The sequence below is a fragment of the Osmerus mordax genome, chromosome 28 (genome assembly GCF_038355195.1).
Source record: "Osmerus mordax isolate fOsmMor3 chromosome 28, fOsmMor3.pri, whole genome shotgun sequence".
Classification (NCBI taxonomy): Eukaryota; Metazoa; Chordata; class Actinopteri; order Osmeriformes; family Osmeridae; genus Osmerus; species Osmerus mordax.
In genome coordinates, this window is record NC_090077.1 from 3617054 (window position 1) to 3644140 (window position 27087).

General features: G+C 47.0%; 2 protein-coding genes across 5 annotated transcripts; both read right to left on the reverse strand.

The window, feature by feature from the left end:
• Window positions 1–974: 974 nt before the first annotated feature.
• fkbp15b (FKBP prolyl isomerase family member 15b) lies at window positions 975–12157 on the reverse strand. Of its 2 annotated transcripts, XM_067231491.1 has the most exons (29): window positions 11998–12157; window positions 10363–10466; window positions 10207–10285; window positions 10028–10097; window positions 9844–9918; window positions 9651–9749; window positions 9329–9478; window positions 9147–9215; window positions 8880–9023; window positions 8650–8780; window positions 8423–8471; window positions 8217–8336; window positions 8023–8107; window positions 7824–7927; window positions 6747–6834; window positions 6544–6653; window positions 6359–6451; window positions 6169–6263; window positions 5969–6071; window positions 5072–5243; window positions 4828–4964; window positions 4560–4715; window positions 4236–4388; window positions 3901–3993; window positions 3635–3745; window positions 3452–3559; window positions 2334–3031; window positions 2020–2128; window positions 975–1789 (listed from the first exon to the last, which is right to left on the reverse strand). In XM_067231491.1, the coding sequence occupies exons 1-29, from the start codon at window positions 12045–12047 to the stop codon at window positions 1709–1711; spliced, it is 3636 nt and encodes a 1211-aa protein (XP_067087592.1). In that variant the 5' UTR covers window positions 12048–12157; the 3' UTR covers window positions 975–1708. The 2 variants fall into 2 exon arrangements, with proteins under 2 accessions (XP_067087592.1, XP_067087593.1); XM_067231492.1 differs by lacking the exon at window positions 2020–2128 and having other exon boundaries at window positions 1701–1789.
• A 1324-nt stretch (window positions 12158–13481) lies between these two features.
• On the reverse strand, window positions 13482–16368 carry fgf17 (fibroblast growth factor 17). 3 transcript variants are annotated; one of them, XM_067231230.1, is made up of 5 exons: window positions 16116–16368; window positions 15993–16029; window positions 15511–15655; window positions 14814–14920; window positions 13482–14041 (listed from the first exon to the last, which is right to left on the reverse strand). In XM_067231230.1, the coding sequence occupies exons 1-5, from the start codon at window positions 16166–16168 to the stop codon at window positions 13751–13753; spliced, it is 633 nt and encodes a 210-aa protein (XP_067087331.1). In that variant the 5' UTR covers window positions 16169–16368; the 3' UTR covers window positions 13482–13750. The 3 variants fall into 3 exon arrangements, with proteins under 3 accessions (XP_067087331.1, XP_067087330.1, XP_067087329.1); XM_067231229.1 differs by having other exon boundaries at window positions 15511–15688; XM_067231228.1 differs by having other exon boundaries at window positions 15511–15688; window positions 15978–16029.
• Window positions 16369–27087: the final 10719 nt, after the last annotated feature.

Sequence of the window (27087 nt, forward strand, 5' to 3'; positions counted from 1 at the left end):
GGTGACGATTCAACCCGACCATGGGTGAGATTCGAACCTGCGATGTGTGAACTCCAAGTACCCAGTGACTTGTCTTTGTTCATGCCCTTTAACCGCCACACCACGGAAGCCCTTCGCAGAGAAGTACTTTCTCCGGGCGTTCTTGACAGGCATTTTAATGCCAATCTGTGCTTTAAAATTTGGCAGCAGCAGCAGCTGCCTGGATTCAAACCATCAACCTCATGTTTGTGAGGCTGCGTCCCTCTCCTATGAGCCATTGGGACTGGTTGGATATCCACACTGTTCTCGGGTACTTGCCTCTGCGAACATATGATAGATTTTAAAATTTGACAACAGCCTTCCTGGAATCAAACCTTTTACGAGACAGCTTCCCTCTCCTATGAGCAATTGGGACTGTTAAGATGTGGTCACTGTTCTTGGGTACTTCACTTAATGGGGAAAGCACTTAGAGATATAAAACTTTTTGAGGTAGGTCAGTGGAGACAGACTCAAGGGAGTTGAACCCAAGCCCACAATTTACATGATACACGCTCTTAACCAGTGAGCTACCATGCCTCTGAGAACACATGACAAAATAGAAAATACATCTTTCAAGTAAAGTGGGCTGTTCTTAAGGATAGATGTTCTTTCTACACAAAGGCAAAGCCATTGGGACTGGTAGGATATTCTCATTGCTCTTGGGTAGTCGCCTCCGCGAAGCTGTGACAAACAGCTTGCCTGGAACAAACCATCAACCTGTTGTTTATGAGACAGCATCCCTCTTCTCTGAGCCAGTGAGACTGTTAGGATATGGTCGCTTATCACGTACATTGTAAAGATGCACCGATAAAAAAATTTAAGTACCGAGTACAAGTACCAATAAAAGTTTTTCTGGTACTCGCCGATACCTATACATTTAATTTCTCTCTTTTTTTTTTCGGTGATGTGACAGTTTTCCAAGCACAACACAGTGAGACTAATGAATGTAGGACAGCTTCTTTATTACTACTCGAATTAAAAAAGTAGTATTTTTATGTGCTTATCACAAATGTTGTCAGTTACGTCACGTGAGGTATCGGTCGTTGGTATCGGGGGTATTTTTACGAGTACAAGTACATGAGCTTGGTATCGGGCCCAATACCGATACTGGTATCGGTGCATCCCTAGTTCATTGTTTACAAATGTATTAGTCAGTGATGTGAAAAAGCTATAGAACATATAGGAAACATTTTATGAATCTGAGAATCACAGAATGAACATAATTTATTTTCATGAATGAACATTGGTTAGCAAAAAATTGTAAAATGTATGTTCTTGAAGCAGCAAACATATTAGCAACACACAACCTAATATCATTGATACACAACGTGGAAAATATTTAATCATTTAAGTTAAATTAACATTCTTGCTACAGTAGCTTTACAAATTCTATAGCATAATTTGAGTTATTTTAAGGCTATAAATCACAGGAATTGACCATTTAGGAGATGCAATTGTTTCCATTGCAAAAGGCTTGCTTTCAAGACTTCAAGATTCCAAAAGGTTTTGTCCAGGCTACTGCATTTGTTCCACCCTGTGTTGGTCAGCCCTACCCACCACAACACACCCGTTTCTAAGAGCAGTCAATCAGGAGATCGCTCTCCCTCTCAGGTCGATGAAGCCCTTGTCTGTCTGAGAGTGTGTTCACCCTGTGCCCTTAAAGAAACGGTATTCTATGAAAGACTGGTGCTCAGCCAAGCCAGTCCAGATCATCCTCTTCATCCTCTTCATCACCAAACAGTGGGGCTGGAGGGGGACGACCCTTCAAGCTCTGTGGGCAGAAAGACCGAAGTGAACCTCAAGCAGCTCTCAGGTCGTTACGTCCCAAAAAGCATTGTAACAGATGGCGGGCGTAACAGGTATGTCAACAGTGGGCCGTGTGGCAGACAGACTCAACTGACAAAACAGGGGGGGGGGGGGGGGGGGGGGCGCGAGTGAGTCAGCGTGCTGTGTTCTGAGAGCCCAGGGCCCCACGTCGGCTCCACAGGCCCTTCTCCTCACCAGCTCATCCTCCTCCTCATCCTCTGTGGGGGGTGGTGGGGGTTTGGTGGGGGCAGTGCTCGGGAAAAATGTCTCCTCTCCATTTTCCTCCCCTACTCCCTCAGTCGGACTGAGAGAATAGCACAGCACACATGAGTGGAAGGACATAGGCAGAAAGAGAGCGAGAGAGAGAGAGAGACATAGGAAGAAAGGCAAGGACAGACAGATGGCAAAGAGAAAGAGAGGATTTGCAGGGGTTCATGCATATTAGCAAGGGACAACAGACTTATTACAGACATGGATTCGACCCCCCCTGGCGTCCGTTTGGGACTCACCTTGTGACTTTGTCTGGACTGTCCAGCTGAGGGTTGGGTGGAGGGGGGGGCTGTGTTGGAGGACCTTTAAGGATGGGCATGGCCAGCGGGTCTCCGAGAGGATCTTCAATGCTCACACTGGGGTTTTTGGTCTCCTGGCTGGGGACGTCTCCCTCAGACTGGGCCGGATGTTTTCCCTCAGAAGGTAGGTTTTCCGGAGACTTCTTGCCGGCTGACTCCGGACACTGCGTTGTATCCTCCGTCTGTGGTTTTGAAGAGGGTGCTGGAGGAGGATGAAGCTTCTCTTCCGGTTCTGGCTGGATCTCAGGCACCTGCACTTTCTCTGCTGGTGGCTCTGATTGGCTGCGTGCCTGGGGCTCCGCCGCTATTGGCTCCTGTGCGTGTGGCACCGCCTCCTGCCGGATGGCGTTCTGCAGACCCGAGGCTTCCCCTCGCTCCTCTGGTGCTTCGCTCCTCTGCTCCTCCTCAGGCTCGCTCCTCTGAGCCTCCTCTTTCTCTTCTGCTTCCGGCTCCTTCTTCCCGTTCACGACGGGTGGGGGTCTCTCCTCGTCGTCACGCCGCGCATCCTTGCCCCCTCCCTCCTCGTCCCCTCCTTCCTCCTCTCCCTCCCTCTCTCCCTCCTCCTCTACCTGTTCTTCTGCCTCATTCTGGTGAGATGAGGGCTTTTCTGTGCTATTCAGCAGCTGCAGGGTCACATTCTGTAAACAATTCAACATGTGTTCTCAATGAACCTCCATGTAAAGTATATATATTTACATTTATTCATTTAGCAGACGCTTTTATCCAAAGCGACTTCCAAGAGAGAGCTTTACAAAAGTGCATAGGTCACTGATCATAACAACGAGATAGCCCCAAACATTGCGGGTAGCCAAAACATGAAGAATACATTGTGAAAAGCCAAATAAGTGTTACAATTAAACAACATGAACCTCAAAAGTTTACCTGTAGAATATATATATATATATATATATATATATATATATATATATATATATATATATTTCTTTTGAAGATATATATAGTTTTAGGAATGCTTTATGAAACTCGATATATTTAAATGCATGTATTAGGAAGCACGACAGACAAATGCAGATGGTTCCAGTAAGGCCATGCTTTACCTTGATGGTGTTGACAATCACCCCCAGCACCGAGCCTCCTGTGTAGCTCTCATTCAGGTCAAACTCCCCCCGCAGGGAGTGGAAAACTCCGTTCATCACACGCTTCACCTGAGTACACACACACACACAGGTCAGCCAGCTTTATCAGTGACATTCTAAAATATGTCACAATATGTGACATACCTCTCCAGCTGTGTCTGCTTGGCCCTGCTCCGCCAGCCTCCTTTCCAGCTCAGCCACTTTCTCCTCCGTGTTCTGTCTCCATGCCGACGAGCGCTCCTCTAACGCCGCATACTGGAGACACACCACGACAGAGCGAGTGAGCGAGGGAGGAAAAGTGTGTGTATGCGTGTGTGCGCCCACACTTGTGGGCCGGTTGTGCATTCCTCGCAGTGAAGCAGCCAAAAATGGGACACGCGTGAAGTGTGTAGAATGAAACGCCTCCGTACCTTCAGCCGGAGAGCCTGCAGCTCCTCGCTCTGCCCCTGCTGCTGCAGGGAGTGCTGCTCTCCTGAATCTCTCACCTGCTTCATGGCGGCGAACTGTCGGGAGAAGGGCGAGCCAGTCAGGGATGCCCCACCGCGAATCGACGGTCAACAGCACCAGACGTAACCACCCAGCCTTGCTCTTAAGCACGATGTCACGTGCCTTTCAGGACCACTCCCCTCACCCTGCCTTCGCATACTAGCAACATCACACAGCGTTAGCCATCACGTTGATGGGGGGGTGGGGGGGGGGGTCCTGTGAGGAGGTGTCAGGTGTGTGGTGGGCGAGGCTGCGGGACCTTGTCCTGCAGCTGGGCCAGCCGGAGGTCCAGGGAGTCTCTCTGCTCCGTCAGCTCAGCCACGACGCGGGCCTGCTGCTCCCGGGCCGAGGCAAGCGCCCGCTCACTCTTCCCCCGCCACTCTTCCTCCAGCTCAGCCTGGAGCTGGCCCAGCTGGAACACGCAAAAAGATCCGTTTTATGTTATTAAAACCACATGAAAAAAATTACAAATATAATAATAATCAATTACATGTCATTCCTTTTCTACGGCTGCAAAGGTACAGTTTCCCCTCAGGGATCAATACAGCTCTGTCTGTCCATCCGTCCGTCCCCCAGTGCGTACCTGCTCAGAGGCGGCCTGGTCTGTGCTGGTCCTGGCCTTGCGCAGCTGGGCCCTCAGGGAGTCCATCTCCTGCTGGCTGCTCCTCCTCAGCTCCTCCAGCTCCTCGTCACACCTCTGCCTCTCCGCCTGCCACTTCCTCTTCCTGTCCGACAGCGTCTGAGGAGAGGAAGGCGGCACGCTATTGGTTGCTGCCGGCCCTTTTGACCTCATTATTGGGCAGTGTCCGAGCCACCCACACACACACACACTAAGGCAGGGGTCCACTCACTCTTTCCAGACTTTCTTTGTCCGTCTTCAGGTCCTGGACCTCCTCGTCAATGTTGTTCATCTTCAGCTCCATCTCTCGACGCTTCTGTTTCTCTGTGCGGTACTGGGCCTGGGCTCGTTCCGCGGCTTCCTTCAGCTCTGAAAACACACACACACACGACTCTCTCTTGCTGCTCCTACTGGGTAACCCTCTCAACATGTCCGGCATACATATTTCCGTCACGTGCGGTCAGGAGGTTCCGAACCTTCCAGCTGGCTCTCCAGGGAGGAGATCCGCGCGCAGTGCGCCTCGCCCTCCACCAGGGCGGCGGCCAGCTTGCTCTGCAGCTCGGACGCCCTCTGCTGGTGGGAGGTGGCTTCCAGCTGCAGCTGGGCCACGCGTGCTGTAGACGTGGCCAGCTCTTCTGTCAGGTGGACCTGAGAGAGAGACAGAGACAAAAGGGAGAGAGAGAGAGAGAGAGGAGAGAAACAGAGAGAGAGAGAGAGAGAGAGACAAAAGGGAGAGACACTCAGGCAAGAGTCTGACAAACGTCTACAGACTGGCCAGACAGTTAGAGAGAGACAGCTACACTTTGATGCTGAAGGGCTGTCTGCATGTGATGAGGTGAGAGTGGGTTACATGGAGTGAAGCAGCAAGACCCTGTGGGAGGAATAGACGGATGGCTGACGAAAGAAGGAGAAGAAGAGACATGGAGAAACGGAGAAAGGAAACCAAAAGTCAGTGAAGCGAAAGGGCTGGCAACGGTGGTGGTGGGAGGGGGTGGAAAGGGGGTGGTGCTCGAGAGCGAACAGGCTCACCTGGCCCGCGCTCAGGTCCTGAGGCAGTGCATGCTGGGAAGAGAAAGCAGTCACTACTAAAAAAGCTCCTCGGGCCACCAGATACAGCAGCACAACCAGCCAGCAGCCATTCAGTCAGAGACCAAGGCAGTTAATACCAGCAGAGAGAGAGCTCAGCGCGCCGGGCGTGTTCAAGGTCACTTATGCCAAACCGGGGTCCGGGTTCTGTCCGAGCAGCTTCGCCAGAACCAGACTGCGAGAGAACCGGGACTGGCGCACCTGAAGGGGAATCCGCTCTCGATGGGGACGTCCGTAAAGCTTGACAATACCACAGAGAGGGAAAGTAGCGGTGGTTTTGGGATTACCTTGTCCTGCTCGGCCTGTAGGACACGGGCCTGGTTCTGTTCACTGGAGCTCTTGAGGGAGTCGTTCCTCTGCTCCATCAGCAGGTTGCTCTGCTCCATGTACCTGGACGACAGCGGAAGGTTCCGTCACGCGCCTGGACGTGCGGTCACAGGGTCGGGGGGAGAGGCTGGGTTCGGGGGGGGGGGGGGGGGGGTCTCACCTCTGGTTTTGGTTGATCAGCTCGCCGATCTTCTTGTTCTGCTCCTCCACGCGGGAGCTCTTCTCAAACACCTCCGTCTTCAGACACTCGTTCTCCTGCGGAGGCAGAGGAACGTCAGAGGAACGTCAGAGGAACCCTGAGACCTAGAACCTGGGATGACGGAGGAAAGGGGGGAGGAGGGATGAGGCACCTGGATGATTCTCTGGATGTTGTGCATGATCATGGAGGTCTCCATGGACATGTTGGGCAGAGGGTGTCCTCCGTGCTTCTGAAGGCTGTCCATCTGTCGAGACAAGGGGGAAGGCCAGGTTAAATAAACGCTCTTTCTGGAAAGCGTCCGGCGTCAAACATCCACCCTGCCACATCCACGCTGACCTTGGAAGCCAACTGGTCCACTTTGTCTGCCACTTTGCCCACAGCCAATCGGATTTCCGTGTTGTGCTGCCGAGCCTCAGTCATCAAAAAGGAAGTGACGTCACCGCTGCCTGGCAACCCCCATTCCCAAACAAAAAGGTTTTATACTAACAATAGACATTTTATAATTTGCAGTGATGTTTGCTATAATACAGTAGCGTTACCCATGAATGGCACCGTCTGTGCTGGGTACATCTGTCCCATTGGCTGGAGTTGGGAGGGCGCCACAGACGTCTGGGCGTAGGCGTAAGGCTGAAATAAACAAAATGGCGGCTGCTTTAGAAACCCTGTTACACAACACACATGTGGGGGTCGTTCTGTTGCTCTAAGGCAGTGGTTCTCAACCCTGGTCCTCAGGGACCCCCTGTCCTGCATGTTTTAGATGTTTCCCCGCTCCAACACACCTGATTCAAATGAATGGCTCGTTATGTAGTTATGCAGAAGCCTGCTAACGACCATTCATTTGAATCAGGTGTGTTGGAACGGGGAAACATCTAAAACGTGCAGGACAGGGGGTCCCTGAAGACCAGGGTTTGTTGTAGAAAAAACATCACACTGTTGTAATTATGGAGAATGATTATAGATTATATGATTGAAAATGAACCTCTTAATCACTTTTTTTACTTGTATATGTTATATTACTGAAAACCAGATGCAACGCTGTTGACTGATTAGTATTGCCACTAATATGTAGGAGATATTAAGCCCAAAGTGCAAATCTGGATAATTAGGGGCTGAGGGCGAGAGAAGACTGTGTGTGTACGCTTCTTCCATAGAAAACTACAAGGCCCAGCTATCATGAGGAAAATTTACAGCCCTATGCCCAGGAATCTAGTGCAGCTGGCCATCAAGGTCGGGGCAGGCCTGAAAAAATAGGAGTTTTCTATGCAACTGTAATCTGAAGCCCCTAGAGTAAGAGACCAATGGTGTGAGAAATGCATAATGCATCTGTGACAAACAATATTGTACCAATAGCAAAATTACACTAAATAATAAGGTTTCGATATATAAGAGGAATGTCCGGAGAAAAATTCCAGTCTGCTCCCGGGAACACACTCAGTTTGTTGGAATCTCTCTCACTCTGAATTCTAATAAAAACTTAGCATCAAACCTTGTCGAGTTTCAGTGCTGTTTCAAACTTTGGATATTGGTTGAAAACGGAGTTCATATTCTTCCACTTCAGGTTGAGAACCATTGCTCTAAGGAACCGTTTTCCGAGCGCCTCGGCATGTTCTCCTCACCTGAAAGGCGTGGGCGGAGCCTGGCATCACGGCCTGGGGAGCGGCCGTCGCCATGGCGACGGGGACCAAGGCGGAGGGCTGGGGCGCGTGCGGGTGAGAGAGCGCTGTGGAGAGACACAAGCGCATGCGTAAACCGTCAGAAAACAGAGAACAGGAGTCGGGAGCGACGACGCCAGCGGGCCTGCGTGTGGAAGCCCACCTTGAGCCGAGGCGTGGGGGGCCGTGCTGATCTGGACGGGGGAGGGGGTGGCCAGACGCTCCTTCGCCCTGGAAACACTGGGGTCCTGGAGGGAGGGGACGACACAGGCATTCAACCGGGGAACGTCTCAAACATCTGGCTCACAAGGACCACGAGTGTGACTGGCTCTCCTCGCCAGACGGAGGTTCCCTCACCTCCATCTCTGAGTCGCTGGAGTCTGGCTGGGAGGCCGTGGCCCCGGTCAGGAAGGGCAGCATGGGCTGGCCCATCTTGGCCATGCGCGAGATGAGCTTGGCTTTGGTGGCATCGGGGTTCTGTAGCCAGGAGAAGACAGAGCAGCCAGTTACACCATCTGCAGTATGCAGACACTTTAGGAGGAATTAGTGGGAAATACACTTACTGTCAGCTGCTCACTGAGTGAGTTGGATTTTGAACGCAGTGGTGGTTCCCTGAGAGAGAGAGAGAGAGAGAGAGAGAGAGAGAGAGAGAGAGAGAGAGAGAGAGAGAGAGAGAGAGAGAGAGAGAGAGAGACAGGATGTTAAAAAGCCATGAGGTGTCATTCAGACGACAACAAGGAGGATGTGTTTTGAGTGTTGCTCTGGAGAGCCTGTTATGAATGCCCCCTACCCGGGTCTTCCAGGGCCCGTGGGTGGGGGGTCAGGGCCCAGGTTCTCCACACTGGGGGCAGGAGAGGGGGCAGCAGAGTCCCTGGATCCTGCGCTGGCACGGTCCGACCCGCTGTCCCTAGCCAGCTTCACCTGGGGCCGCACACGGGCAGAGAGGGAGTACACTTAGACGGCCGTGTTCACCACGAGAAATGTGACTCTCTCCGTGTGATTGGCCGTGGCTGGGCTTACCCGACGAAGCTCCGCCTCGAAGATCAGCGTGCTGTCTGCCGGGATGCGATTGGCTACTCCTTGGGAGCCGTAGCCCAGACTCGGCGGGACCACCATGAGACGGCGGCCTGCCTTCCTCATTCCCAGCATGCCCTCCTCCCAGCCCTGGAACACAGGGGCGGAGAGCAGTGATGAGCAGTGATGACACAGGGCCCTTCTGCTGTTCTCCCTCGGCAGGTCATAAGATGACTCCATTTCCCATCAAGCCTCTGGATCGAGACAACTCACCTTGATGACTTTGCCGGCTCCGAGCTTCAGCCGTAACAGTTTGTCTTTGTTCAGGTTGGAGTCGAACATCTGAAACATTGTTTAACAAGAACGTTACGCAAACGTAAACACGTCCGACGATACAAGGAGGTAAAACAACATGGCGGCGACCTCCAACGATGAATCCAGCCTCGGTGACTAACCTGTCCGATGGTGTGGTTCTGCAGGAGCCAGCCTGTGTAGGCCACCTCCAGAGAGTCCCCGTTCTCCACCCCCTGGCCCTCCCCCAGACACAAGTCCTGCCCCACCACCACATCCAGGGAGGGGGCACTGTTCACTTTGGCTAAACACACCTTCAACAACCAAAAAGACATGCGGACAGTTAGAGGTGCCCCACAGCTTAGATTAAGGATCCATGGAGTTCTGTACAGTTTTAAGTCTCTAGAAAACAGTACATGAATATATATATAAATCACTATATAAAAGAAAGCTCAGCGCCACTTTTGCTGATTATCGATTCCTCACCTCTTTACAGAAGTCCGTGGCCGCTTTCTCACTCTCGAACATCAGGGACCAGTTCTGGCGCTGGTCATCGTAAAAAGTGCAGTAGTTGCTGGGCTGCACCTGTGGGAGACAGCCGGAGGGGTGAGATTCTGGGCAAGGAGCCGTCCGGTCCTTCCAAGGGGACTCGCTCTGCACGGTTCAAACACCAACTCACCGTGAAGACGAACCCGACGTGAATCTTGGCTGCCGTGACTTGTTTCTGCTGACTCGCGTACAGCAAGAGCTTGTACTGAAAACCAGAACAGACGACCAGCTCACGTCATGCAACTGAGAGCAAAGCAGAGACACTCAACCGATCGACGGCATTGTAGAAATAAAGTTCTCTAAAGGGTTTCAACCTCTTTTGTTGTGTGGTTGCCCAGAACAGCAGCTCCCAACTTCCCTTGCTTTGCATACTGTCCATTGAGACTGGGAAAAGATGGATGGAAATGAATAAAACCTTTCACGCCGCACAATGTATTTCTGTGTTGCGTGCATAAGGGATAAGCGTACTTACTATCTGATAGAAGATACTCACTATTTAAAAGCATGAGTGGCTGTTGCCTGTAACACTGCAGGGGCTCCAGGTGGGGGCGAGGGCTTCTGGCCGGCCGGACCTGAATAACAGACGCATTTACAGTCTGACGCTAAACGTAACTCTCAACCCTTTTCATCATTTCTGATCTCCCCTTACCTGGATTGGAGGTTTTCCTGGGCTGTTTGGGGGCGGTGTACTGGAAGGATTCATTGCCCTGACTTGCTGCTTGGTCCAATCCAAACAGAGAGGCTAATTTGGCCCTGGAAAAGGACAAAGTACGTGAGGGAATTTACCTGGAAGCCCTAATGGTGAAGGGAAATCAAATCTACATGACCACGTCAATAAATCAGAGGCCTACTACTGCAAGTCCCAAAGGGAAGTGATGAGAAACAGACCAGTAAATGACTTAGGGCACCGTTTGAAATCTAGGCTGGCTTACTGCGACTGACTGGAAAAAGACTGTAGTGTTGCAGAACATAGCAGAAAGAACAAAGCTAGCATTTAGGCCACTTTGCACACCGACACAGCACAAGCGCCCCAGCCACACACAATAGAGAAAAAGCTGCCCGTATGAGCCGCTTTCATCTTAAAGAGTTAAAGGATTTCCAAATGCTAAGGAAGCGACGCCGAACCGGGCGGTGACCCGTAGCTTATACAGTGTGTGCAAAAGTCAAACAGTCCGTCTCACAGGAACCTCAAAAGGGCTCAGTCCTTTCTGAGCAGCTTCCCACCACGATGCGGTTGTTTTGCACCTCGTTACACATTCAAACTGGGGAGACTAAAACCACATCTCGCGGGTCCATACTGACCCCTGAATCTCCCTCCACAGATACTCATTGTCCCTGAGGGCTGTCATGCTGACGCTTCTGGAGACCCAGCTGTCTGGAGGTGAGGTAGGGTGCTGTAGAGGAGCCTGGCAAAACGTAGACAGAGGCAAAAGCCAAACAGGCTTGCACAATGCACTCCGATGTTACAGCTCTCAAAGACGGCCTCTGCTCTCTCTCTCTCTCTCTCGTGCTCCAATGCCTTGGTCTTCAGTGCAGTCGCACCTTCATGGTAGATATGACACCACCACACTGGAAGAGCTGTGGCGGTGCTGCTGCCTACTGTACGCAGCCTTCAGTCCTGAGTGAGCAGAACGGAGTTGAGTTGAGCAGCCCTCGCCCTACACCCCTAACTAGCAGCATGTGAAAGGAATTAGGGACCACAGCGCTGCTGCCCCCCCACCCACCCACCACTTAGTTCCACCCATCCTTTCAGCCCTCCTGTACGTGACTCACTTTTCTTCCCTTCCAAATCATATTAGGGCCATTATTACACCTCGAGTTCGCAGAAAACGTTAGGCAAGCCATCACAACACTGCTGCCAATCAACTTCGTTACTGAACATCACAGTTAAAAAAAAAAGAACCATTAACACAATAAGGACCCACCCTGTGACTAAATCGGACCAAAGCCAACAATATAGTACAAAAAAGTGAATTTACGTAGAAGCAACTCACAGTTTTCATGAAGACTTGAAGAATTTCCTCAGCTAGCTAGCTAGTAGCTACAGTAGCTATGCTGCATTGCACTTTATACAAATGTAGAGATGGAGGCATACGACCTGATCATAGGCGTACCTGCGTCTCAGGTTACACCTAATTTACAAAGCCTAAAGCAAGTTACTTTAACGTTTAAAAGTGCTCTATACAATGTAGGTTTGCTGACTAGCTGTTGTTGTACTGATTGGCTAACGTTAGCAAGCTAGGAGGACTGGCTAACTTACGATCCTGGAAAAGGAACAACTCACCCTCCAGTAGGCGACAAAAAATCTCCATCCTCATCGTCAGCTGCAAACATTTCTTCGCGATGGGTAGAGTTTCGTTTCCACTGTTATAAGGCAAAAATGTGTCTGTGTAACAATGGTAAGACAGTGGCTTTCCTTTTGAAAACACTAGCCAAAGGCTCGAACAGTGTATTCCTCTTCCTGTTTCTCGTGAACTCAGCTGACATATCACCTGATCTTTTGCGTTCGAAGGCAACAGATGTATCCACTATCCTCTCCTCTTCACTTTCTGACAGCGGATCTGGAGTCAGCTAATCCGACTCAAATAAACTCGAAGCCAGATAAAAGTGAACTCAGATCGGGAGTCTGAAGTATCGTTGCAGTACGCAGAAAATACCACTAGAGTGAAGTGTGGTATCAGATTTGAAGCCCTCTTTATCTCAATGTTTCACTACCTACAGTTTTTACTTTTTTTTTTTTTTTTTTTTACATTTGTGCTGTTTTAAAGAAAGTACTTTGTAACTTTTAGATAATGTATTCGTCAATTATAAATTGTTGTGAAAGTTTATTGTATTAATACAGTCGCCTGCATCATATATTTAATAAAGGTTTGAGAAAAGGATCATAATTATCTAATGACTATCTAACTGTAAACACGTTTGATTGGGAATGAGATATACAGTATAAGATCTTCAACAATAGAATGTGTAAGAATCGCTTATGGTTTGGGCTAAGAGCTCTCTAACTGTGACAAATAGTTTACCCATGAAATAATTTGTCATCATGCTTAAAATAGATCTCATCTGTATAGTGTAAACAAGACCACATTTCTTGTTATTAATGACAAGTCAACCTAATACTCATGTCTTACTTCTTTGCCAAGTTCATTATAAGTGATAATCTCACAATTTCTACAAACCATTCGATTGATCAAGGCTGAATACCTAATATCCTTTTGATCTGTCAAAATGATATCCCACGAAACCATGCAATTCCTAATTGGATGTAATGTGGTATGGTGCCATCATTTGCTCTTGTGTGACAGTACAGTACATCCCAGTCATAGCAGAAAGGGTGGTGAGGTTTGTTTATTCGAGTATTTTCAGCTAGTTTGATTGGTGTTAATGTGAGTAAGACCTTTTCCATAATCATTTGAAATAAGGGCTTAATGTCATTGCATGGTTACACAACCACGTCGAGAGTAATATAAGTCTGTCAGCATGTATCTTCTAGGGATTTAATATAGCAATTAATGTCTTGGTTTAACTCAAATATTTCACCAAATGTGTCCTTCTCAACAGTCATTAACATAATGTCTACATATTTACGTAATCTGTCTGGCGGTTGTGCACCTTAATCAGCATTTACTTGTATGTTACTTCCTTTACATTTCCAAGAAGAGTTTCCTAACTTAGAAATACTAATTTAGCACTGGTACCAAGAAAGCTGTCAACTGAGACATGATCTAAAGCTAAAAGTTGCATTTGTCACGCTGAAATTTTGTGCCAACCAAGCAGAGCATGTTTATTAATGTACCCATACCCCATGTTCTTCCAATGATATCCTCCAATCATACAGCTAACACACACAGTCTTATTAAATATATACATCCATCTTCTTTACTCTCTTACAGTATTTACATGTCATAATTTTACAGTGATATTACATACAATGTTTTTGGCATTTTAAGTATCTTTACCTATTAAAAATATACAAAAATAGAATTGCATCTTTTTCTTCTTATTTGTAGATAATACGAGTCCACGTCTGTTCAGTGTTAGGTAGAAGTCTGTGATTTCCTGTTCCGTTTCGCTCGCCGGGTTGGCGGAAAACGGATGAACTCAAAATGTTTGGTTTGGTCCATGTTGGGAAAAGGCAATGGGCCCTTGTGTAGCCTCTTGATGAAATGAACCTCTCTCTGGTTCTCTCTTGTCTTCGAGGCTTTGATGGGCCTCCCTTTCCTGGTGAAAGCCACATACCAACCCTCATACTTGGCATTCTGGAAGGCGGTGTAATTGTTCTCCAGAACGATTTCAGTAAAGATACAATCCCTGCTTCTTCCATTGGGCTGTTGAGAGAATGAGGCAGACATGTTTTATCTGAGGATAAGAAGGCAGTGACATCGTACTATTGTTAACGCTATCATGACTTCCACTAGGAATCATCATGCTAAGAAATGGAATGCCAACTTAACAATGTAGGCCCATGCAACAAGGGTAGGACAAACTATATCTTATCCTAATTTTGGCTCCATTAACAGTAGGAAATGAAAAAGTTCAATCTGAGCCTTTTCACTATGTACTCTAGAAGTCAAGGAAAATATTAGCTAATCATTCCTCGCAAACCAGAATTTAATGTCTAAAAGACAGGAAGTGCATGACAGCTACACCCTTGATCTGAGATTTCATCTTCTATCGAGATGTGTAACCAGACCCCAGTCTTTCAACACCACCAAAACATGATGAAAGATGGATCCATTGCTTCTCATGGCAGGCCGACAACACTGAATACATCTTTTCCATTTCCATTCAGGAAGTGGACGGTTGACTTCTGACCATCCACTATGTGGGATGGAGAATTCCCTCTATCCCTTGTGATAGTCCACTGTGTTTGGAGCTATAGAGCTGTATCACTGACCCTTGCTATAGCCCTTCCCACGGCTCTACAAGTATCACATCAATGTATATTTCACAGCTTTGATTTCAAAGAGGGTTGAGCATAAGTATCAGCAGCCAATCAGCATATGTTATTCTCCTAGGCTACATTTAACAGTACAATGATTTACCTAATGAAAAAATAAAGTCCACTTAATAACCAGAATGACTTAAGTTGGATCATACCTTTCCAACTAGTTTCCCCTTCCGGTTCATGCAGAGGTAACGACCACTCTCTGCACCTTTGATCCGCACACGACTACCAAAGGTGTCGGTCTCCACAAAGAGACGTGCTGCAAAACACACACAAACACATAAAATGAAAATAGCAATTGGTGAGGTACAAAATCCTGTCCAAAGTTAATTAAAAGCATCTTTGATCCTTGATACTAAATATGTTTTCTCCTCAATAGAACCATTTACCTGTAAAAAACGGTGAGTTTTTCTGTCAACTAGGATGTTTCAGGTTTCGACAATCAACGATAAATCAACATTTACATTTATCAACGATAACAACTTGCTGCTTTGATTAAACAAATGTCATCATTGACCTAAAAGAAAACAGGAATGGAAAGAATACACATTTCCCTATTGAATTGTCTTATCGGTTCAATGATTGACCTCCTCTGGTTAATTAGGGTCAGTGCTTACATTAAGAATGTGTATTGAGCAAAGGACAAAAGACCAGACGAAGGTTTGGATACAGCAGCCCACGTAGTTCTAATCTAAATTAACATATAGGCCTGAAAACATTACGCAGAGGGTGGAGGTTTAGAGATGGGCCTTGACCGCGATTTTTTCTGCGGTCCTTAATCAAAACCTGGGAAAGGCAATGCAGACGTATCACGGCGAGACAGTCTGAACGTCACAGGCACGAACTTACCGTAAGTATTGCCATCTTCAGCATTGGCGGTGACCCTCTTGCCCTGAATCTGAACGTGCTTCCCGCTGGTTCGGCTGTATAGTTGGTAAATCCTGACTTGTCGCCGGCTTAACTGGTCCGTCACTGCGCCCTGCTCCCTCACATACTGGTTAAAATTAGGAGACGGGTGATTCTCCCCCTTTTTATGTAAAGGGAAAAATAAAATCACATATATTTTCCTCTAACCTGTTTTTTCTAGAATAAACTAAAAGAGTGGCATATAGCGTCAAAACAGAAATGACTGTGCGCACGGCGGACATAGATTTAGGCCTAATTGCATTACTATTGCAAGCTATTTTGGGAACATTAGTCTACACTACACATTAGTCGAAACCAAATATTGTATGACAAATTAAGACGACCAAAAAGTATGGTAGGCCTACAGCTATTGTTATTTGGTGCATCAACTATTCATTTTGACAGGCTACCTGTTCAAGTTTTACCTGGGCATGGCAGCACAGCACGAAGAAATGAAAAGAGCTGTGAAATAACAATAAAACACACATTAACATCAACATCGGGATTTTCACATGGGCGCTCAGTACAATCAAATGGACCACACTTACATGTAAACGCAGCGCTGATTTATTCCATACATTATAGCCCACCGGTATGTCATCTAATACCAAAGAGCTCGTCTAACAGCCAGTGATAACCTACTCCAATAAGAAACTATAATCCAATGTTTCCCGATTTCAAGCACGTCCCCTTGACCTGTCCACTTCAAGACCCTTAGCAGTCTATTCCATGTGCACACCAATCTTCAAATGAGAGAACACTGTGAAGTAATTCCCTGAAGAAAACACCTCAGTGACCAGATACATCATACTAAGTAAATAAGTAAATCGACATGGTGTCCCCTTGTAAATATCCAAATACGAACACAAAAATCCATCATTTGTTTCCTTTATAGTAGTCAGTTGAGAAATCCAGACGGTGAGCTCTCAATATAAAGGTTATGTGCTTATTCCAGGTTTGAAAAGCCCTCGTTCTCACTGTGCGTCTTGGCCCCGCGCTGGGCAGTGGTTAAATGTTGAAAGGCAGGTCCCTCCCATGCGCAGGGAGACTGATTTTTTGTATTGTGGGTGGGCAGAGCACAGCGGGCAAATAAATTGGGGTTAAATGCAAGGGCGGTAAATGGTATGTAATGTCCCTATAAGCAATTTAACTTAATGGAATGCCCAGGTCCAAAAGGAAAGTGACCGCGTAATTTACGCGTTAAGTTTATCGATGCTAAGTGTCACTTTGTTGTTGTAAGAAATAGGCTAGAAATTTAATGTAAAATACATATTGGGTAAGGTCATTAGGAATTAAGATCAACAACACTTTGGTATTTTATTATTATTATTATTATTATTATTATCATAAAAAAGCACTTTCCCAACCCCCCTCCACTCGTAGTTTCTCTCAATACTCACCTGGTTAAGCGACGTTTACCTCTGCCACCAGCATTGAGCACTGTATTTAAAAGTGAGAAGGGTAATGTTACTTGAGACATGACAATATGGTGTTAAATACTCAATTTCTTGGTCCCCTTCAATCTTATGGCGCAGTTAACTGCTCGCACATTTCAGTTCATGTGGTCGCCTAAAACAAATCATTTGAACAATAGGCTTTTTCGAAGCAGATGTGAGATTACATGCAATCAACATCGCACTACTGAATGTAACAGGATACCCATTTCCCATAGCCATTCAATGGCCTTTCAATATCCTATGTATCCCAGTTCCTTGTTGATGAGCTTTTTGTCTTTGCTAGATGAATAGATGATTACCTTGATAACCTTAATCATCATTTCAGTCAAACAAGTCCTGCATATTAATTATAGAGTTAACACAATAGATGTAGAGCTTTAAAGCTAAAGTGCAGATAGCAAACTGAAATACCTTTATACATAGTTTAGTACTTTCTAACAAAACAATAGTCTTTACATTTTTGAAACACAACAGAGTGTAACTGAGCACCCAGTAAACAGTCCTTCTCCATACCACTGCTGGCTCCTGTCAGCTGGTCAAGCTGTAAAATACAGCAGCTACGCATCTCTGTCAACTGCTATGCAAGGGCTTGTGACCACTGACAGACATCATGGCAATTGATTCCACTTGTTAATGTCACTTCTTAAAAGCTGTCGTTTCATCCATCAATCATGTCGCCCAAGCTGTCCCTGGCATAATTTGACGACAAACAATGTTTGCTTTAGAGAATAAACAAAATAACAAATCAACTAAAGGTTTTGCTGAAGTGACGCATGCATGATTCTAGTATAGATATGCTTGACACTTTTGCATAAACTACAGAAACCTATAGGTGATGTTCACATATCTCTACAAAAATAAACTTCTCGGTATATGCAGGACCAGACATCCCATCAGCTGGAAAATGTATTGCTACTTAAAGAATGTGTGTCAACTATGTTGATATATGATCCAGACTTAAATGTGGCCAGTGTGCACAATTTGAATTCAACCTTAAAGCAAGCCATTCATATAAAGCCAATAAAACCTGTTGCATGGCTTCAGTCTTTTATCTGAGATGTTTCGCAAAGATTAAACCACATTTCCATTAAATCACTGATCAAATGCTGCTCTGCTATAAAAAAAATGTTTACATCATCAATCATGGAGATAAGTCGAGTGTTATTATAAAGGTGCACTGCTTTGAACTTTGTCTCAGTAGGGGTGTTACAGGGATAGTTACATACAGTAACATGGAGACATGGCTGTGGGATGTCTGTTTGCTTGTGCCCATACTCCAATTATAGGAGCTAAGTAGAAGAAATGTTGGGGGGGGGGGGGGGGGGGGTGGTGGGGGGGGTGCAGCTCAGGGGAGAGAGAGTGTTTGCAGGAGCTAGCCTCATCACTGTGGAATTCACAGATCTCCAGCAGCCTGCATTGGGTGTCAGCAATATTTTTTGGGGGGGAGTGGGGATGTACAAAGAATAAGAAGAAGAAATGCCGCTTGTCTGGCCCCCTTCTAGCCCCCCCCCCCCTCCCTCCCTCCCCCCCCCCCCCACCTCCCCCCCCCCCCCCCCCATCCACCCTTCAACCCCCCACTTCAGTTTACAAAGTGACGGTGAGATCTGAGGACTTGTAACCTGATCTTATTTATTCGTGTCTCCACGGGCTTTACTGGAGATGGAAATAACCCGACGTTCACTGAAAAGCAGACACCTCCAGCACCCACAGAAAAAGTACCATGTTTTTCCTGCTCCAAAAAAACACCAACACCTCTTTGAATGTTGGAGAGAGAGAGAGAGAGAGAGAGAGAGAGAGAGAGAGAGAGAGAGAGAGAGAGAGAGAGAGAGAGAGAAGGACTGGTGAGTCTGCAGAAAAACTGAACAGGTGTACAAGATGTTTACCCCAAAGCTTGTTGCTGATCAAACATGGGGGCAATAGACCCCAGTACCACAAGAGGCGAGTTTCCTTCATAAATAGATTCATGAAAGACAGCTCGAGGCAGGGCAAAAACATTCCAAGAAGCACTTCCACAGTTATACTTGGTACAAATGATAATCGTCATCTTTTTATGAACTTGTTGTGTTGCATAGACATGAAGGTCCCAAGCGGAAAAGCTCACAGAAAATGTATTACATACTGTGATACGAACAGGGTGGATTCAATATGGTACTTTTAACAACAATTCCTGCCTCAGAATGCTGGTGTCCCGTCTGTGTTTCAGTGTGTGCGCTGGGCCAGAGCTACTGTACCTCCAGGAACAAGTGAAAGGAGGATCGGTGGGTCCCTCGACAGCTTCAACCACATCGTAAAAAAAATCTTCTGCCATAAAGAGCAACTGGCCACTCTTTTCTGACCCTGCGAAAATAGAAGCAAAGAGAAACTCACGGAAAGTGGGTGGTCCTCTTTATGAATGATAAAAGTCGGTTTCCGAGGATGCGCTTGGACAATCTCCCCGGGTCCCCTTTGGGGCTCCAGGACAGCAGTGGGGTTCCTCCACCGACGCCCCCCCCCCCCCCCAACCTCCTCGGTCAGGTCACTCATCAGCGCCTTTGAATGTGCAGTTCCAAGCCTGCAGCAAAATAGTCAGCCCATCCTCATCAATTCTATGCTTTATAGGCAATTAGAATGGATACGTATTTAGAACAAATAAGCCCTGCATGAATCGTCATATAAAATAGGCCTGTGTTCTTAAAAATGACTAAATGAAAACATGTGGGCTCAAAATGTACAGAACTGCAATAATTAGAGACTCGTGACCCTTAGGTATACCCCTACCATTTGCAAGCTGACCATTTGAGCTTGCCAAATTTGACACAGCTGACACAGGCAATAAATTTGGAACTAGTTTCCCAACCCCCTTTATCTGAAATGAGGCATAGCCTACAATCCTACACACACACACAACACAATGTCCCTGGAAGTACGAGTAAACGGCCGCACATTTTGTCATATCTGAAATTCACGGCATATTTCGGTAATCTCGTGCCATGCGTAGCGTTACATCAGACAGGCGAGTGCCCCGACGGCTGAACACAGGCCTGAGACCTCGAGGATGCTCCGACAGGCAAAACCCGAGTTGTCGAGCCACGATTAACACTCGCCGGTCGCAGACAGGGCTGTGACCGCTTCATCCGACAAGGCCACCGAGCCTAGTAACATGTCAGGCTTCAAAACTAATAAAGTGACTCAGACCACAGCGATTCACAGACGAGCAATGAAAATAGCCGGACGCTGTCCAGCTCCGGGCGGGACAGGACCAGACAGCCCTGCCGAGGGGCGGCGTAGCATCTGTGTTATTTTTAAGGAGCAAAATGTCCCCCCGTGTCATGAACATGCTCAAGTCACACGTGGCGAGGCGCAAGGTCACGCCGAAGCCAGGTCACTCTCTGAGGAGGGTCGCTGCTGTAGGTATGTGTGACATTGATCCACGGTCATGAACAGACGCGGTCTAGAATAGGAGGGACGCGATCGAAACGAGGGAGAACAGATCCCACTCGTGGCATCGCAAAGAGTTTGACTCTGAATGATAAACAGATGATCCGAAAATATGTGCAGATCATAAATTGCCTATCGTCATTAAGATGACTCGAGGCAATGAAGGGAGACCAAAGGCAAACGAGCGTGTCATCCGTAATGAATCATCCGAACATCTTTGTTCACAGCAGACAGCGGGCTCCGCACGCCTCCGCATGCAAACAGTCTAAGGAGAGACGGGAGAATAAAAAGCATGTCAACAATGTGACCTCTGAACATCGGCAGACGGAAAAACAGCCATTCATTAGAAATTAGTTATGCATCCAGTACCGTGTAACCTCCTCACCCCCCAGGACACGTTAGGCCAGTTACATTTGACTGGTTTGGGATTTCAAGGACTCACTGGTAGCCATTTTCAAGATTTATTCTGTCATCAGTTGACAGCAAGACTTCAGACATACTATGTCACTGATGTCACAGGGCCTGGTAGTCAAAACAAGAAGAACCCCTTGTGGAATCCTCTGAGGGGGGAATCCTTTTTAAATAGATGTCTTTTTATATCTCTGACAGAGGAAGGTTGGCATACTTTGTGATTTGGCCATGTAGTGTAAAATATGTCAAATTCTTAGCCAACCAACCACCTGGCATTCGTTTCAAGTAACATACCAAGATATATTTTTTCTTTGTTAGTCAACCATGCCTAAACCTCCAGTGCTCAATGGCACTTGGTCAAATGTGTTTTTGTCTGCTGTTTTAACGTCTCTCCTTGGTAATCAATTGATCCATTTAAGATGAAAGATCTGGAATGAAAAAGGTGGAAATTGGCAGAGCCTAATTCCTCTGAGTCCAGGAGATGTGTGATGAATACATTTCGAGACTTCCAAATCAAATTTGCGTCTTCACTCCTGACAAAATAATTTGTGAACTTGTTGATACATTCCAAAACAGCCAGGGCCAAATAGCATGGGGCAAGTGCTTAATATTCCATAGTATTTGAAACAGGAGACATTTTAAGCAAAATAAAATGCCCTTATGAAGGATTGCAATGATTTCATGGATCACAGTTTAAAACATGTTATGATTCTCAAACAAATTTGAATGTACAAGTACAGGCCAAACACAAAGGATCCCTGGTTAGCATTTTTCCATCTGCTAGTTCCCCCCATGCATCCTGAGCCGTGAGTGGCCCACTATGCGATGGTGGGCCAGCTGGTGTGTTAGAGGGCTGACTGACTGGGTCTGGAGCAGCTGTCTGCTCTCCCCACCCCTTCCTCCTCTGATCTCCGCTCTGCAGTTCACACCTGATCACCAACGACTGCACTTCACAGAGGAATTTTCCATTTTCTATTTTCTCTCACCCTGGGCCCACCCCCACCGGCAAGACAAGTGGTGCCCTGCAAGTCTCTGACCAGCGACGCCGACACCCAAACCAGGCTGTGACACAACAACTCGCCTGGTATTTCAGTCACACTTCCATGACTCAGTTGCCACGGGAGCAGAAGGCTGTTCTCTGGTTTTGTGACACTGTAAACTATATCGAAGCTGCATGCGTCAAAGTCTATTCCTTCAATGATGAGTAATTTCCCCATAGCAGATGCTTTAACTTCAGACGCAATTTGATGGTGTGACACAGACCTCTTACACAATCAACCAATAGTGTCTGTCTGTCTGTCTGTGAGATTGCCTTGGCTCAGCCCTGATAGGTCAGCCATGCTGTCTCTTACCTGGCGGTGACCTCCAGGAGGGCTGGCGTTGACCCCTGTCAATCTCTCCTCACATCTCTGCTCGCCCAGGTCTGTGTTCCTCTCAAAGGGCTCTTCACATCCAATCTGCCTCTGTGAGTTCAGCGCTTCCTGGTTGCCTCGCCTGGTCACAGTGGTGTTGTGGACGAGTGCCCACAGCCTCTCAGCCCGCCATCAGTCACATATTTCACAGACATAATGACAACATCAAACAAGGGCTAGTGACACATGGCCTCTGAAGGAGAGGTGAAGGCCACTTTAAGAAACTCATGGTTTGTCTAGATAAAACGTCATGTTTTGGAAAACGCTTAAAACATATATGCATAGTGTTTCCAGGTGAAATTTACAGTTATCCCTTTCCATCATGTTTTTAAACAAACCGAAGCACTTGAGACCAACTGCGCTGACAGGTAGAGGAAATTTGATTAAGGCAGCTTTTTCAAATCAGGGGTTAAAAATTCTTCAGATGACCTGTTGCTTAGAAAAACAATCCTCAGTGGGCAGTGCAAATCAATAGGGCACATCTCCATTGACAATGCCACACTAAAGTAATGGAAGTAATTGGCTTACCTTTGATGCAGGGGGAGGGTCAGAGGGTCAGGGAAGGAGCAGCGTAACAGGACACTTCCAAAGACAGCACTTAAACTCTTAAGAAAAACACAAGTGCAGCTCCTGTTTCCACTCACCTGCACGGCCGAGCGTTGAGCCCTCTCTCACAGCAAGTCGCTACAGGATTTCCCCCAGTTGGCTGCTAACACAGGGGTGGCTTTCACATAGAAAACAGCATCACAAAACCATTCATGAATCATAGCGGCCCTACACTGGCTCGAACAAAACACTTTAGACGACTCAGAGAGAACGTTATCGCCTTCCGAGAGGCAATTTGGCTGATATCAGGTGTTTGGGGTACTCTAAATGAGCGGTTGTGGACCTGCAGTGAAGAACCTTTGTGATTGAAAATGGCATCGTTGCCTTAGACCTGTGTGGAGAAACACCCACATGCATCCATTTGTCATTTAAAACATCGTTGACATTTTGTTGACACATATTTGACTTTTGAACGCCATAAATTAGGTGTCGTTTCTCCAAGGAGTCTCGTAGAACAGCTGCCAGACATATTACACCATGCGGTGTTTGAGGGGAACCATTTTTCACGTTGACCACGAGAATGCCAAACAGAAAGGTCTACGGCAGACCATTGTCCCGGTGACAGCGAGCCACCCAGTCCTGTTGCCGGTGTAGCAGAGAAGGTGCAGGCAGAGGGCAGTGAGAGGTACCTCCCTCTAAAGGTGCTGGAGTTCAGATGGGAGATACGAACGGATGTAGGGCCAGTCAACAGCCTGGGATGAGGCCCGAGATTTGGAAAATGGCTATGGTAACATGTCAGTTCTGATAGCTCCCAACATTCCAGAGAAAATGTCTCTCTCCTTCACCACTCCCTCTGTAACCCCCCCCCCCTCTCTCCCTCTCTCTCTCTCTAGCTGTGGCTGTCAGGTTGAGCTGCAGACAGAGGGGTCCACAGCAGGGGGAAACTCTGCCTGTCCATCACACGGCCCCCCATAGTTCCCAGTGTACCCTGTCACACTCCAATTAAAACAGAAGCTGCTCGGAGGGGCTCCGTCTTTAGGCTGGCTGGCTGCAGACAGGGCTCTGACCCGCCCCAGTCATGTTTGTCTTTGCACCAGCGATCTCTTTGACACATTTTCACTGAAGATCTATGGCGGATTGTTTCTCTCACCCGTCACAGTGGCATTTAGTATTGTTTATTTTTTTTACTGAAAAGAAAGAAGAAAAAAACGTCTGTACTTTTGCCGCAGTTATTAGCAGAGACCAGAATTTGTTTGAAAGTCACATACTTTGTATTAATAGGATGACGACTATCAATGCTTTATATTGTGTGTGCACCAACATCATGCTTACAACAGTTTCAATGCTTTGTCTTAGCCAAACTACCACAAGCTCCAAACCCTTTGTGTTTATAGACAAGAGAGTGTTATGAACAATGAGTGCTGTGGGTGTAACAGGGAAATCGCCCCCGCCAGCCCCAGTAGCTGTGATCGTGTAGCAGACAGACAGCTCTAAAAGTCGACCGTGTTTACACTGTCTGGATAATGTCAATGGGAGGATGTGAAGGTAGATCAGACTACCATCACAGAACTTCAGATGATTAAATAAATCCGAAGCACATCTGGCTCTGAAGAAAAGAGGATTTGAAGAATCATGACCAGAATGCTAGAGATTCAGTGCTAGATATTTGACTACTATTTTCGAATGCACATATGACAACAATTGTCAAAGTCAGGAAAAGAGAACAGGAGGGGGGGGGGGGGGGGGGGGGGGGGGGGATGGAGGGGGAAGCAAAAATGTGTTCAAATCCCCATACATAGCGCACACACCCTTTTCCACAAATTCCAACAAAGGAGGAAGCGGCAGCTGAATGACATCCTGTGAGGTACTGTATCCCTCACCCAAACCTCCCACCACAAATTCTGACTGCCTCAATACACAAGTGCACCTGAACCGTGAAAGGAAGGTGAAAATTAAGTCTACTTTGGGGTATTAAAAAAAACCCTGGCTTATCTCCCGGCTGGAACCATGCCCTCCCCTATCTGACACACTAGGAGCCAGGCAGCTGACCTGAATAGGAAACAGCATGGCCTTTTACAAAGACCTGTTAGAAACAATTAGTCCTGACCGCCGGGTTTGATTTGTCGGGCTAATTGCCGGTTCAGGCTGAGAGAGTGTGTGAGGTGGCTGGGAAGCCTTGTGGCAGAGAGGACCCTGGGGGTGAGCGATGTTCACACAATAGCTGCCTTTATTTCACATTCAGGTTCTACAGAGGAGGTGTGCTCAAAAGATTTAATCCCACATTCAGACCTGACAAGAAAAGTCATTCATATTGAAAGGTGGCACAACACTGTTTCAGGTGTGCTCCCCTCCCTGTCCTCCCCTCAACATCTCCCTCCGTGTCACAAGAAAAGAAAAAACAATTACCTAAATTATAGTGTGTTTTTGTGTATTTTTTTTTGCTTGCTTATACGACAGGAATTCTTGCCTTCCGTTCCCTTCCAACAAGCCCAGAGAAACCCGATCCTGGCAGGGAGAACCTCCAAGTAGTGCTTTCTCTCAAAGGCTTGCATTTTACCGAGGACAATTTGACCAGGATACCATTCCTGACTCCACTATATGTGAGTGATGAGTGGCTGACACAAAAAACAGCAGGCCATGTAAAAGGATGGCACTGTGCTGCAGGATTAGAGGAGGTGCCTCATCCATGAAGGTTTTAGCCCCATACTTTCACCTCCCAACACGGCTGATGTTTCACTCCTTCCCCCCTCGCTGAAGAAGTCAGTCTTCACATACCAAGAACCCCCCCCCCCTCCTCCTCTAAAATATCACCTGCTTTCTGCTCCTTTAATCACGTCAATAGGCATTCCTTCATGCAATTTACAACAGTCTCTCATGTACAGGTAAAAGGGAAAGAATTTCGGAAACAAAAGTGAAGCAATCCATGCAAGCCGCAACTGACATCATGTCCCCCACAGACACTGTGAGCATGTATGAGGCAAGAACGTTTCAATATAAATTCCAGCATGCAATAGAAGGATTAGTGGACTTTAGTGAGGAACCAGGCAATTTCAGAATGATTCAATGGCTCTATGTGCTATTCTCTAGTTGTTCCTGGTTTTTCGAATATACATTGCATATCCATTTGCTCTCTCTCAATATACATTGCAATAACTATAGTTTATGATAATGGTCAGGAAGTTACCTCTGAGTGACTTTGCCCACAAGAACAATCTTTATAGTGTTTCAATGTCAATTCTCACTTGTTATTTTAACCAAATATTCTTCTTTAGTCCATTTATATTAGTCTTTTATACCAATTTGACATGATGGTTTGCCATATACCCTCTGCATCCACTGGCAAGCTACATTCACATTCATAAGGGAAAATCTTCACCCTGACTTTCTCCATCACCCTGCTCTGTTGAGAAGGTCACTTCAAAGAAGTGACTGCGTCCCAGGGGCAATAGAGGCCCGGGGACTGACAAATGCACAAGTTGTAAAACTTAACAAGGTGTGAATGCCCTCTGGGTGCCCTGGGCCTCTAGTGTGCAGCCTGCGGCAGCTTGTGGAGGTCCTCGGGGCCTGGCCAGTGGCACCGTGTCCGGGGGATGGTGCGCCGTGTTTGGAGAGGAAACATCAGGTGGCTGGACCAGGCCTGCTGCTGCTGGAGTGGCCCTGCCTGGACGCTGCCTGATTTATCTGTGCATTTTCAGAATGATGTTCCTAACCTCTTCACCTTTGCGCCATTTGTGTTGTTGCTCCTCTCTGTTCGGGGCAATCTAACACCGGCCCGTCTCCCCCCCCCTCACCCAACTCCAACGCACGTCCCCCGCGCCTGTGTCATCTACAGTTCGGCTCGGACACCACACACACACACGCGCGCGCACACACAGACACACTCTTGACTTGTGAAGTACAACCATGGGGGGTGACATACTTGGCTGTATACAGTACATTTTACGATAACAATAAACTATTGGGCTTTCCTTTGAACTTATAAGAATTGGAAATACTGTTAAACAGTCCATGTGCTATGGAACAAGTTACTCACTAGTGTGTCTATCCTAAAAAAGAGATGTAGTTGCTTTTGCACAAGACCACACATACATTATCAGGATGTGTTAAGTATTTGAGTAATAAAGATTTCGGCTTCTTCTTTCCTATACTTGTTTTTGGTTTATCCATTACACCTCCAAAATCTAACGATAGTGACACGCACGCTTTGAAGTCTGAAGGAACAAGAAACTCCATTTCATCACAATGATACGCAACCTTAATCGTTAGCTTATAGAGGT